The 13296-nt window shown below is 37.3% G+C and overlaps 2 protein-coding genes across 3 annotated transcripts; one reads left to right on the forward strand and one right to left on the reverse strand.

Annotated features, from left to right (window-relative positions):
* LOC105175204 (glucose-1-phosphate adenylyltransferase small subunit, chloroplastic/amyloplastic) lies at window positions 1759–5871 on the forward strand. Of its 2 annotated transcripts, XM_011097562.2 has the most exons (10): window positions 1759–1857; window positions 1966–2304; window positions 2923–3219; window positions 3418–3687; window positions 3801–3980; window positions 4464–4567; window positions 4686–4797; window positions 4942–5040; window positions 5146–5265; window positions 5490–5871. In XM_011097562.2, exons 2-10 carry the CDS (start codon window positions 2029–2031, stop codon window positions 5604–5606), a joined length of 1575 nt encoding a protein of 524 aa, XP_011095864.1. In that variant the 5' UTR covers window positions 1759–1857; window positions 1966–2028; the 3' UTR covers window positions 5607–5871. The 2 variants fall into 2 exon arrangements, with proteins under 2 accessions (XP_011095864.1, XP_011095863.1); XM_011097561.2 differs by lacking the exon at window positions 1759–1857 and having other exon boundaries at window positions 1865–2304.
* Window positions 6008–11204, reverse strand: LOC105175206 (probable galacturonosyltransferase 4). The gene is made up of 10 exons (XM_011097566.2): window positions 11073–11204; window positions 10195–10333; window positions 10051–10085; window positions 9903–9944; window positions 9669–9795; window positions 9326–9579; window positions 8871–9142; window positions 8301–8658; window positions 7579–8154; window positions 6008–7366 (listed from the first exon to the last, which is right to left on the reverse strand). Exons 2-10 carry the CDS (start codon window positions 10301–10303, stop codon window positions 7091–7093), a joined length of 2049 nt encoding a protein of 682 aa, XP_011095868.1. The 5' UTR covers window positions 10304–10333; window positions 11073–11204; the 3' UTR covers window positions 6008–7090.

The raw sequence follows: 13296 nt of genomic DNA on the forward strand, positions 1-13296 counted from the left end.
TATTAGACCCGTGTATTTTTTAAACACATTACTATTTGTAATTGATGTCCAACGCATAAGAAAGGTAAGCAGACATCCGAATCTAAAAAGAAAAAGAAACAGGGTGCAAATTAAAAATGGTAATAATTTAAGTTACAGCTGCAGAATGAAGATGATACCAATTATATGCTCATAATAATCCCATTTTTTGGCCATGTAAATGTAAATTAGAGATGCCCAATTAACTCCTTTCTCTTATGTAATTTTCACTAGGAAGGGGTGTTCCTTTTTATCATTTTTTTAAATAGAAAATTATTAGAGGTTGCTTAAAATAAATATTTTATATTAAAAAATTACAAATAAATATTTTTCAGTAAAATATATTATCGATTTGTTTGGATAATTAAGTTGTATTGGGTTGTGAATGAATGTAAAAAATAAATAGGAATAAATTATATAACACATTATATTTCATAAAAAATAAACAAATAATTTAAAAATATTATTGATATAATAAAAAGATTAATATCTCCTATTGATGAAGGTGGTCAAGAGATTCAAGATATTGTTACTCTTAACCGCACACTTATAGGACTCAAATTGTGGCAGATTATTTGCAGCAACTGAGCTTCGATTTGGGTTGATTGGATCTATCGTAAATGTTACTATCTGGACGGCCCCTCAGGGTTCTTGGGGTTGGAGGAAACTCCTTGGCTACGGCCTTTGCTCCGGCCTTTTATTCATTATTATATAGGAAATGGAACAATGTTTCGCTATGGCACGATTCTTGGTATGATCTTGGTCCACTCATCCAGCAGTTCCCACAGGGCCCTCGACTTATAAACACTATGGAGACGGACAAGGTTGAAGTTTTCCTTCTAGATGGGCAATGGTGTTGGTCCTCTATCACTGACATTCACTCCCTATAGCTCTTGCATTCGCTGATAGTATCATTTGGCGGTCAAGAAATACATAACTAACAGTTGTTATGATGATTTGTTCACTACGGGGTGAAGGATCCAAAGTAGATTGGTCTTCACTATTGTTGGGCCGCTTCAAAACCCCTAAACATGCTTTTGTGTTATGGCTGGCGATCTTTGGTAGACTATCTACTATGGATAAGCCTTGGTTGGCTCATCTTAATAGTTATTGCGTACTATGTTCTGATGGTGCTAATGAGACCCATGATCATTTTTTTTTTTACTGCACTTATTCGCATGGCTGCTTGAGGGTGATTCGACTCACACTTTGATTTGATTGTCCAAATCGAGCTTGGACTACTGACGTCTTATGGGCTGCTCGCAGATGGAGAGGCAAACACTATATTTCTAGGGCCTACCGCGCTCTTTTGACCTCGTGTGTGTACCATATCTGGCGTGAGCGCAACATTAAATGATTTGATGGAGTACAAGAGATATACGTACTGTGGGTCCGCTGATGGTTTGAGATGTGCAGCAGAGGATTCTTAGTGTAGAGTTACCTACTGTTATTAGCACTTGTGCGCTTTATCGCTTATGACAGATTCCTTGGCCTGTCGAGAAAACTGCTTAGATTACGCAAGTTGTATTGTGCTATTGTACTTCTTTTTACTTAATGAAAATTACATTTACCCAAAAAAAAAAAAAAATTAATATCGCTTATAACAAAATACGTGTTGTGAGTGAAAATATTTTTTCTCCCCAGGACAAAACTGTATTCTTCTCTCTCTTAATAAGGAGAAATGTGAATGCGGCATAGGAAAAAAAAATAAAAATAAAAATACTAACGCAAAATAAAATAAGTGGCGTGTATTGGCTCAAAGCTCAAAGTCGTTATCGAAAGATCTTCCTTCTCAGTTCCTCTCTGTTCATTCGTTCATTCCTCAACATACACTTCTAAGTACGCAATTAATACCCATAATTCTAATTCATACTCCTGTTTCTTATCTACAATTACTACACTATTACCTGTGAAGTGATCAAGATTTTCATTTCAATCAAATTGCAGTAATATTACAAGTGGGGCTTAATCCCCATTCATCTGCACGCGGGTTGGTGCGGGCGGGTGAAAATGCCAATGGCGGCCGTGGCATCGTCATCGCCGATTGGCTTCAGCCGAGTTTCTGGGCTTCCAATTTCTTCATCTTCTGAAATAAGTGGGCAGACCAAATTACATTGTAATCCCACCATTACTTTCTCCAAATCGGAGCTTTTTGGTGGTGCTGTGAGCGTGAATCTTGGAAACAACAGTGGCAGACGCAGATTGCCTGCTGCCCATGTGGTTTCTCCGAAAGCTGTTTCTGATTCAAACTCTTCTCAGACTTGTCTGGATCCTGATGCCAGCACTGTACGTTATCTCTCTCTCTGTCAATGTGTGTGTGTGGTGCAGTTGCTGAGTAGCATTTTGTCGATCTTCTTGAAATTGTTGGTTGTGTATGTGATGTATTAGCTGACTAGATTTTCTTGTATTACAGTTTTTCAAGAGTATGTTTTAGATTCAATACTACTGTGAGTAGCTTCACTATTTCTATCTTGGCTTTATGTTATTGATATGCATGGTGCGGATGAATCATGAGTTTTGCTTCTTATGTTTCCATAAAAAGGGAGTATGATTCTGTTTATCTTGGTTTATTCATTATATATCTTGTTAGGTGCATAAAGTATTTAGACATTTAACTGGAGATATTAAGAGTGTTCTGTCAGTTTCGCCGAACTTAATGTAATTATGCATATATATGAAGGTCCTAAAGAATTCTGACAAAATGCCTTAATGCTTTTCGTTCTTCTGAAATGCCTTTGGTCTTAAACATATGCATTTCACCTAATGACTCTATAGGTTAATGAGATCATAGTTTGGCTTTAACAAACAGAAACTTATCAAATTTTGACTTGTGTCTCTTAACCCCTACGTTCTTTATCTCAATTCGACGGTTTCGACCAATCTTTTGATGGTTCGCTCATGCAGAGTGTTCTGGGTATCATTCTAGGAGGTGGAGCTGGCACGCGGCTATATCCACTTACCAAGAAAAGAGCAAAACCTGCTGTCCCTTTGGGTGCAAATTATCGGTTAATTGACATCCCTGTTAGTAATTGTTTGAACAGCAACATATCCAAGATCTATGTACTTACTCAATTCAACTCTGCCTCTCTTAATCGTCACTTATCACGGGCCTATGCAAGTAATATGGGTGGCTATAAGAATGAAGGGTTTGTTGAAGTTCTTGCTGCCCAGCAAAGCCCAGAAAATCCAAACTGGTTCCAGGTAAGAAATAAGGACATCACCCACTTGACTTTCTTTTTTCTAAATATATGATGATGGTTGCTCATCCACTGTCTGAAATCCCTACTTCTCCCAGCAAAACCTTGATATATTCCGTAACCATTTGTTGTTGACTTGACCAGATATGAGCTACTAAATGTAGAGATTCTTTTGTCTGTTGCTTTTTTCGGGATCTGTTAGGGTACAGCTGACGCTGTGAGGCAGTACCTATGGCTTTTTGAAGAACATGATGTTCTTGAATTTCTGGTTCTTGCCGGAGATCATTTATATCGGATGGATTATGAGAAATTCATCCAAGCACACAGAGAAACTGATGCTGATATAACAGTTGCGGCACTGCCAATGGATGAAAAACGTGCTACTGCATTTGGTCTAATGAAGATTGATGAGGAAGGAAGGATAATAGAATTTGCGGAGAAGCCAAAGGGAGAACAACTGAAGGCAATGAGGGTAAAACTGCTACCAACTATCATCTCTTGCTTATGTTATTATTATTGGCTTTTCATTTTGTTTAAAACCCCATCTATTGATTCCTTTTAATTTGTGGTTCATTATTATGCAAGGTTGATACCACAATTTTAGGTCTTGATGATGAGAGAGCAAAGGAAATGCCTTATATTGCAAGTATGGGTATTTATGTTTTCAGTAAGGAAGCGATGCTGAATTTATTACGAGAAAAATTCCCAGGAGCAAATGATTTTGGAAGTGAAGTTATTCCTGGTGCCACTTCCATTGGTATGAGGGTAAGTCATATTTGAGCAACTGCTGTTTGTCGAAACTTGGAGTCTATTATACTTTCTGACAGAGAACTTCACTGGGAAAAGTCCACATTTGAACTATAAAAGGTATTCTGAAATTATATGAACAATGATGATGGGGTTCAGTTTTGTTGGTTCACTTGGTTCTTCTGCCGGCCGCATCCTTTTGAATTTGTACTAGTATTGGATTTTCGAGTTCAAATTTCCTCAATAATAATCAATCTGGGACAATCTCCTCTAAGGAATGATTATGAAAATGACCTGATCTCTGTAATAATGCTTTAAAAAACGCAATCAGAGAGAAGAACCTCATCTTAAGGCATTTCTGCTATGTTACTGTATTCATCCTAAATGAAAGATCGTTTCGTTCTTAGTCTTGAAAAAGAAAGAACACTTTGTAATAGTATTCTAAATAATTGAAGCTTTTGTCTTTCTTTTATTTCCTAATAAGTACTTTTCTTATTTCAGGTTCAGGCCTATCTGTACGATGGTTACTGGGAAGACATCGGGACCATTGAAGCATTCTACAATGCCAATTTAGGGATTACCAAGAAGCCCGTGCCAGATTTCAGGTTAGTTGCTGCCTTAAATGGCTTTTTGAGAAGGATTAAAACATCCCACCATTTTTACACGCCCACCCGTATTCCCGTTCCGCTTTGCAATTACATATGATTGGTCCACCCAATGCAGTTTCTATGACCGATCCTCTCCAATCTATACACAACCGCGTTACTTGCCACCATCCAAAATGCTCAATGCCGATGTTACCGACAGTGTTATTGGTGAGGGTTGTGTCATAAAGGTAAGATTTCTTCGATCTGAACATACACATGATACAGAAAGAGATATCACAAAATTGTTTGACAGAATATAGCAACTTGGATCATTCTGAACGATGAACGCGAAGGATGATCAGTAATTTAAATGCTCTCTTTTAACTTCTCAGAACTGTAAGATTCACCATTCTGTAATTGGTCTCCGATCATGCATCTCGGAGGGTGCAATCATTGAAGACACCCTGTTGATGGGAGCAGACTATTATGAGGTAATCTTTTCAAATACAACTGCACTTGCTTAGTCTCGGGAAAGTGATTCGTTGACATATTAATCCAACATTCTACGACCGAGCTGTTAATGACTCTTGCACCAGACTGATGCAGACAGAAAACTCCTAGCAGCGAGAGGTGGCGTTCCAATTGGTATTGGCAAGAATTCCCACATCAAGCGGGCAATAATCGACAAAAATGCTCGTGTTGGAGAAGACGTGAGGGTTAGTTCTATTTCTTACACCATTTTCATGACATTGAGGCATGTCTACCGTATAAGAATTCATGCACGAGTACTTGATAGAAGCTCTTCCTCACATATGTGAATATGATATTTACAACCATTTGATTGTCTATCAACAAACAGCGTTTCCGTTTTTGCTAAAGATGACTTGTTACACATTGAAACTATGCTACTTGCCTGATGCCTATCTTATCACTCCCTCAGATCATCAACAGTGATAATGTGCAAGAAGCAGCAAGAGAGACGGAAGGTTACTTCATCAAGAGTGGCATTGTCACTGTAATCAAGGATGCCTTGATTCCCAGTGGAACAATTATTTGAAGATGATGCTGCCCGAGAAGCTCTTGCACGAAGCTGATCCCTAAACCTCCTCTGCATCATCAACTAGAGAAAAAGACGACTTCTCTCCGACCAGGGTGGATATCATCCAATAAAATGCACCTAGATTACGATGCGGGCAAGATATACAATTAGCATATCTTTTATCATGAGAGTATGAGTTGTCTTACAATGTAAATGTCATGAGGTTTTGATATTACTTTGAATAATCATTCTAATTTTATATATATAGCATAATTAGAAATCATATCATATTTTCTCTTCAAATTACAAAAAGTCCCTTTCGACTTTTCATCTCTAAAAAAGTTCAAGCGATAGAAGTTAAAAAAACATTGGATTATCCCAAATTATAATTACAATAATCTTCATGAAAGTTAGCGCAATTAAAAATGATATCCTCCCCTCTGAGAATTCAGTGAATTCTTATACAGTCAACAGGACCTAGTTTTCTTACTCCGTGCCTTACATCAGTGCACAATACATCAAATAAATAGATGATTGACACATTTCTAGATTTAAAGGATATGGGTCGTTTATCCATACACACACTAAAAGATATACACATTTCTAAATTTCGAGGATATACGTCGTTCATCTGTACACCCAGTACGAGTTCCATGGGCCCAACATCACAATCATACAACGCCAGCAACTGGGGGATGTATTCTTAATTTGATCGATACATTTATGATGGTGAGGAGAGACACGTGAACAAGCTGGATCCTTCTGGCGTCACAAGTCATGATAAACGTTCGCCCAATAACGCAAATCCAAAACCAAAATCGTCAGCAGTTGCCCACAACCATGCTGTAGCTTTCGCCACAGCCTGTATATAGGCTCCATGCATATTACTTGCATACATCAAAGTGCAAGGCAAAAACGCCACTTCATTATATGAATTGCTACTTATGCTGACAAGGCAACAATGTGGGCAACAAAATTGAAGATAAATACAACCACGAATAATTTTTTGAGTTAGCCAAGACTGGGTACATCGATAAAAACACCATCTGTCCAGTGATTTATCTCAACTGACACGAACACACGCTACAAGCGACCCATGACTTGTGCCAAGGAAACGGCTGTTGAAAATGCACCACCAACAAAGTGACACCAACAGAATCACGACATGTACAGGTTTAAGGTAACACACAACTGTGAATGATCTGAGCAACAAAAGAATATGAATTCAGGTTCGTTCTTGGGAGGTGTGCAGTGGGTGGGGGTCTATGTGTTGAACCATTTACAAATGCAAGTGCATTTCAGGAGCTCTGCAACAATCAAGACCAAAAATGGATGTATAGGATCCATATCTAAGTTCCTATTTTCTCCACTATGGAATTATATACCTAAATAGCTTATGAGCCGATTCTCAAAGTTAAACCAACTGACACAGTGGACAGACCTGCAATCTAAATGGCTCAGGCAATCCAGAAAATCTCTGAAGAAGAAACATCACATGGCATCTAAGGAGCGATATTGCATTCCCGCAGATATATATGCTCATAATCGACAAATTTCGCCCAATAGTTTCGGAACTTTGGTATGCCTATCTCAAGCCAGGGTTTCAAGTTGCCATTATAGTGTATAACTGCTGCCCGCTCAATATCCTTTTGAGGTACATTTGGATCATAACCAAGTCCCAAGACATGCCAAGATTTGTCAAGAGTATAAGTCCGGTTCCAAAAGGTTATCAGACCGGGTGGCAAAGTCCCCAGTTTCCAGAGCAGCCTGTCATGGTTCTGAGCATAAAAGACACTTTTGATTCAGTGAACATGGCATAACTTTAACAATTGAGATCTTAGGTTCTACATGCAATTCTAGGCCTTATTTCATATGTACAGATTCTAAGATGTAAGGATAAGATTGGTCCAGTAGGTTAGCTCAACTGTGAATTGAAAACGAAATTCTTTCATGCACAGAATTTACTTGGCGGAAGTAAAATGGAACTTACCAGGTTCTGCCATTTGTGGTATACTTCTGTAATATTTTGCTTCCTCCACTCGTCCAGATCGAAGATATTCATTCCAAATGCCCATCCACAAGCACGAGGATTAAAATTTTCAGAAATCAGAGGGTTTGAAAAATTGAGGTAACGGTCAAACCGGTGAAAACTCTCTCGACATGTTTCAACTACTCCAACGACTTTTCCCTTTAGATCAAGAGACCATAGGCCAGTGAGATCCTTCTGGACTACAATATCATCATCTAAGAACAAAACCTTGTCCAGCTTCGGAAAGATCTCTGGTAGATAAAAGCGTAGATGATTCATGATAGAGAGGTATTTTGGATTTCTAAACTTCAAGTTAGAATCAGGTTCAGCTCGACGGCTCTTGAAGTAATAATCAATCATGGAGGCAGAACCTAACTGCCTAAGAACTGGACTGTAACTTGAATTTAACCACGTGAACTCTTGAACATTCTGGACCTGTATTGTTGCTTCACCAGGAGGATTGGCCAAAAACCACATTCTCATAGCAGCGTAGTTGAGCTTATCAGTGACAATATGGAAGACATGTTTTGAAGGATCCTGATCACAATACAAAAATAGATAACATCAGAATTTGAATGATCGAATGAATGACATACAAGAGAAGGACCCTTCAGTTAATGTATCAATCACATTAAAAAAGAATACACTTATAATTTTTTTGTACTAGAAAAGTATCCTTTCACCTTTGCGTGGGTTATTGTTGAGTTGACAACAACTGCCGCTGCCAATACGTTATCTGAAAACAATGCATAGTGGTATAACTTGGGATCATCTAATTGTTCCTCGTTCCGGAAATGCCGTTGAGATTTGTTCAACTTGAAATAATCAGTTGAAAGGCGCAGAGGAAGACAGTGAAGTCCTTTAGGCATTGTATTGGCAGTTAAGTGTGTCAGGAACAAGGTCTGCTTCTTGTGGACCCGGAGCTGCTCCTCAGTGGAATGAAGCATTGCACGAAGTTTCTTTACCACTGTAGCACAATCATCTTGTATTTGTTTGCCTCGTAATAGTGTTTGCTCCATTGCTTTCAACTTCTCAAGGGCACTGAATTCAACCAAAATCCAAAACCGTGAGAAACATAAAACTACATGAAAGACTAAACAAATAAAGAGGACAGGAATTTGATATGCTCCAATCATCCCAGAAATCAAAAATAAAAAGAAAAATGCCGACATCAATGTGCCATTTTCATCAGTATTATTTTGTGATGTCCTAAGAACTATTAAGTGTGATGCACATCCGACAATTAAACTAACTTTCTTGGCAGCTCAGAGTCCTTGGTGGCTTCTCCAAGTGTTCGTAGAATTTCTTTCATACGCAACCTCAGCTCCTTTATGAAGTGAGGATTGTTTCGAGTTGCTGAGAGGGAAAGATAAATCCTTGCACGAATAAGTTGGTCCTTAAGCTGACGAACATGAGCATCTGGTAAGACAGTCTGTTCTTTATGTCTCTCGCTTCTAGACTTCACTTGTTTTCTTGAAATATCTTTGCCAGAGGTTTGGGAAGAGTTTTCTGGATGTTTTAGTTCCTGGAAAGAAAGAAGAATAAAACAGAAAGAAAAAACCAGCCAATGTTCAAACAGAAGGTCTTTGGTGTCTGTTTCTAGAATAAACTACAAGAGCATCGTTAGCTGTCCAAGGGCAGAGATACTTTGAAATCCCACCAGCTCTTCTAACAGTCATAGAGACGTAACAACAAATACCAATCTTACCATTTTGTTTGACACGTTTTCAGATGTGCCCTCAGAGTGCTTTGAACTAATTTCTTTTTCGACATCGTTTTCTCCAACCACTCTACTTATATTCCCAGTCGATTCAGTTCCCTCTGGACTTTTTCCCCTCGTCTCCACGGCAGACTCATGCACCTCATTTGTCACCTGTCTTATAGGATTCTCATCCAAAGACTGGTTCTCGCCACTTCTAGTGCGCAAATTGGATGCACTTGCAATCCCATCTTCTCCCGATTCTGTCATCAATTCCATAAGTTGAATGAACCATAACCCAGAATTGTATTCAGTATCCAAGGGAAAAGGAAAATGTGAAGTAAATAAAGACCTCCAGCGAGCTGTCTAGTAATGCGAGCATTTTCTCTGGCTGAATCATCAGAGTGATTGGAACTTGATTCAGTTGAATGTTCCGAATAAACTATGCCTAATGGTTCTTTCAAAGTGGCGGACGATTCCTATCAGCCAAACAGCGATTTCAATTAAAAAACAAAGATCTAAAATTTCTACAAAAATAGGACACCCCAGGAAAGGAAATAAAAGGAATTCAAGAAAGCCATATTACCTGAGGTAGCACATTTAATGGCCTGACTTCACCAGCAAACGTCTACAATCAAGAAATCCAAGAACTCACATCCCCTCTTGAAAAGGATACAAAAAAGCACAAATCACAAAGCTAGAAGTCAAAAACAAAGAAATCGAGAAAGACTTACAAAGGCTGAAACATCTTCCACAAATTCATTCCGAGCTGTAAACACATAAAGGAAAACAGAAATCAACCAAGAACGCAACAAAGAATATCAAGAAAACCAAGAACATGGGTTAAAGCATAAAGCAACTGGAACAAGGAACATTACAAGAAGACGAAGTGAAATACGCTCCAAGAGTGTCGGTGTAGAGTACAATAGGGGCAAAAACCGTCACCAACAGCAAGAAAAGCACTGATCTTCTGAGCTTCATCCTCATTTTCTGTTCCCCAAGCGCTCAACCGTCCCACTAAACAAACTTGAAGGTTTCAACTCTCAAAACTAAACCTTTGCGCCAAAACACATGAATTCAGACATACCCACTAAAGGGAAATAGCGGCCAAGATTTCAATAAGGGTACACTGCTTTCTAAAATTCTGGGATAAACTTCTACTGTAAAGAAACAAGAAAAGATGTCGGAAATCCCGGTTAAAGAAAACCCCAGAAATTATACGCGACTCTCGGTTAACAAAAAGAGATATCTGCAGGTAGAATATTCTTTACATCAGTTCAAAAACAGCACACACACACACACACAGAGACATTGTCCCATCAAAAAGAAACAACTAATAATAATTCAGAAACAAGAAACAATTTTAAACCCACACTCTGAGGAAAAGAATCCAAGTAAAACTGAGCAACAAGAAAGAACAAGGAAGATTAAAAAAATTAAATATATATGTATATATATTTATAGCTTCCTGATGTGGATGTAAGATGAGTGGTGTGCGGGAGCGCGTGTTGTTCTCTTCTCCCCTTCTTATTTTACATTTTTCTTTCCTCACTCGTCTTTAGGTTTAGCTTTTTCTGTTCGTAGGACAAAAATCATCACTATTACATCACACAAAAAAACCTACCACCAGAAGATTAATTACATCATAGTTTTCTACAATCCTTAATTATCAATAAGCAAAATCTGCAAGTAATCCATATCATATCATAATAACAATAATAATGAATGAATGAGGGTATGATCGCGTGTATTTTACCTTTCCTTCACTGTTCTCCACTTCCCTTCTTCATATGAATACTACATTACAATTACTATTTCCATCCAATCCTTTATCCGTAAACCCCCAAAACAATAAAAATAAATAAATAAAAAATCCAACCCTTTATCTCAGAAATCATTTTGTAACTTATATATGATTTAATGATATGTGATGCATATGACCAAGGAATTATGGCCCAAAGAAGACTAAATGGGTCCGGAGCCCCTCGTAAACCATCCAACAGTCCGTGAATGAGTGATCATTTAAGATATTTAAGGACCTAGAAGGAAAATATGGCTCAACTAGCAATAATCAGGCCAAGACCCATGTTTAAATATCCCTACGACGCACATGTGGCATATATTTGTACCACTAAGTATACCTTCTAACCAATATGGAATATAAGAGGAGTTCCTTGCAGATTGGGAACTTGCAGGTTTGATCCCCAAGTGGAGATATTTTCGAAACTAAAACTCTTGCTGTCAATTTTCAGTTTGCACTCCTTGCGTTTTGAACACGAATTTTCCTTTACGAATTTGTACATCATATTTCGATTCTTAATTACGATTTACTTTTTTATGCTTATTAGTGTTAATGTGTTACTTTGCAGATTCCGTTTCTTAAGTTCTTTTATTCGTTGGTCCAAGTCCAGTACAGAAGTCCAAACTTATTGGACCCATACTAATTTCACAGACATCAATATGTATGACTGCTTCAACAAAAAATTATATAACTATTGAAATGATAAATCCAAATACTATATAATATCATCATAGATAAACCCATAATTTTGACATAGAATTCGACTCCTGTACCCTAAATTTCTTACATTTTGTTATGATAGTTACATCAAAATACACATATATCTGACTTAGTCAAAGAAGGGCCGGAAATAAATTGCGCAATTAATTGTGTTTTGTAGTAAAATATAACTCGATGTTATGTACTAAAAATGCTCATTAATTTTACAAAATTAATTTCTTGATAAATGTAGCTCTTAGTCAAAGAAGGGGCCAAAAGAATTTGTGTAATTAAAGTGTGTCTATTATTGAATTACCACTAAAATAAAATATACGTACCAATAGAATTATGTATATTTTTTGTATGATTGAAAAGCATCCTATTGATATTTTTAATTTTATGATTTGTTATTTTTTTATTTTTAATATTTTATTATTCTTTTTTTCCTCTCTCTTTTCGACTTATATGTTCTTTTTCTTCTCTTAGTTTTTTTTTTTCAATATTTTCTCTTAATTATTTTTATATTTTTCAATATTTATTTATCTAATTTAATCTATTTTTAAATAATATTATTTTTTTATAATTTTAAAATTAATTGAACAAACATATTTGAATGTGCTACATATGCTTAATCAGAAATAGTAAATGTTGATATACGTATTATTCTTCAATACTTCGTTCCTAATATGATCATCTTCATGTCTGCTGCCCCCACATCATCATCATCATCATCGTCATCTCATAAGTATCATCAAGTGAAGGTTGCTGATTTTCGAATATTTGGTGGAGGTCCACAGTGGTACAATTTATATATAATTCCATCATCAAATCATAATCTTAAACTTAAAGGTGCGCTGATGATGATTATCATCCATCAATTATGCGCTTTATTAAAGTTTTGCTGCGTAATTTAGGAAACGGGACCCCTGATTTGGACTCCAGCGTCGGTTGCCCTCTTCATGTCGATGTAATTACAACATATACTGATTTGTAAAATTAAATTTAATAATAGATCTCTTTATTGCATAAAATTTATCAAAATTACTGATATCGATAAAAAAATTAAAATAAAATTCATGTTTACCCCAATTGACTTTGATGCATATGACTTAAGAAAAACTTAGCTAAAGCTTAGCAGCCCAGGAAGAAGGGTACCAGCTCAGAGCATCACTAGAGTCGGCCCAGGAAGGAGGTTAGGAGCCCAAGACATCCATGAATTCAGCTTAGAAACATGGCCCGACAAGGATGACTAGCCCGGAGTTCACATTTAGCCGCCCCCACGTGGTGTACGTCTAGCTTGCCAAGTGTACCTCCTCGCTAGCCTGGAAGGTACAGTTCAAAGGGAGGTTCCCCCAGAAATTTGGATGCTGCAGCGACTGAGACTCCCTAGAAGTCCTCGCTAGTAAGGGATTTTCGTCGATTGAAATATATGCGGTCAAAATTAATTTTAACAGAAGATAAAAACATATTTGACTTATAT

This window comes from Sesamum indicum, linkage group LG12, assembly GCF_000512975.1.
Source record: "Sesamum indicum cultivar Zhongzhi No. 13 linkage group LG12, S_indicum_v1.0, whole genome shotgun sequence".
NCBI lineage: Eukaryota > Viridiplantae > Streptophyta > Magnoliopsida > Lamiales > Pedaliaceae > Sesamum > Sesamum indicum.

Bases quoted from the DNA above. Each gene is read 5' to 3' on its own strand.
- LOC105175204 (XM_011097562.2), top strand. From the start codon at position 2,029: ATGCCAATGGCGGCCGTGGCATCGTCATCGCCGATTGGCTTCAGCCGA. The intron at 3,688-3,800 runs GTAAAACTGCTA...TTATTATGCAAG, and splicing joins AACAACTGAAGGCAATGAGG to GTTGATACCACAATTTTAGG. The intron at 5,041-5,145 runs GTAATCTTTTCA...CTCTTGCACCAG, and splicing joins TGGGAGCAGACTATTATGAG to ACTGATGCAGACAGAAAACT.
- LOC105175206 (XM_011097566.2), bottom strand. From the start codon at position 10,303: ATGAGGATGAAGCTCAGAAGATCAGTGCTTTTCTTGCTGTTGGTGACG. The intron at 9,945-10,050 runs GTAAGTCTTTCT...TCTTGATTGTAG, and splicing joins TGGAAGATGTTTCAGCCTTT to ACGTTTGCTGGTGAAGTCAG. The intron at 9,143-9,325 runs GTAAGATTGGTA...CTTTCTTTCCAG, and splicing joins AAAACGTGTCAAACAAAATG to GAACTAAAACATCCAGAAAA.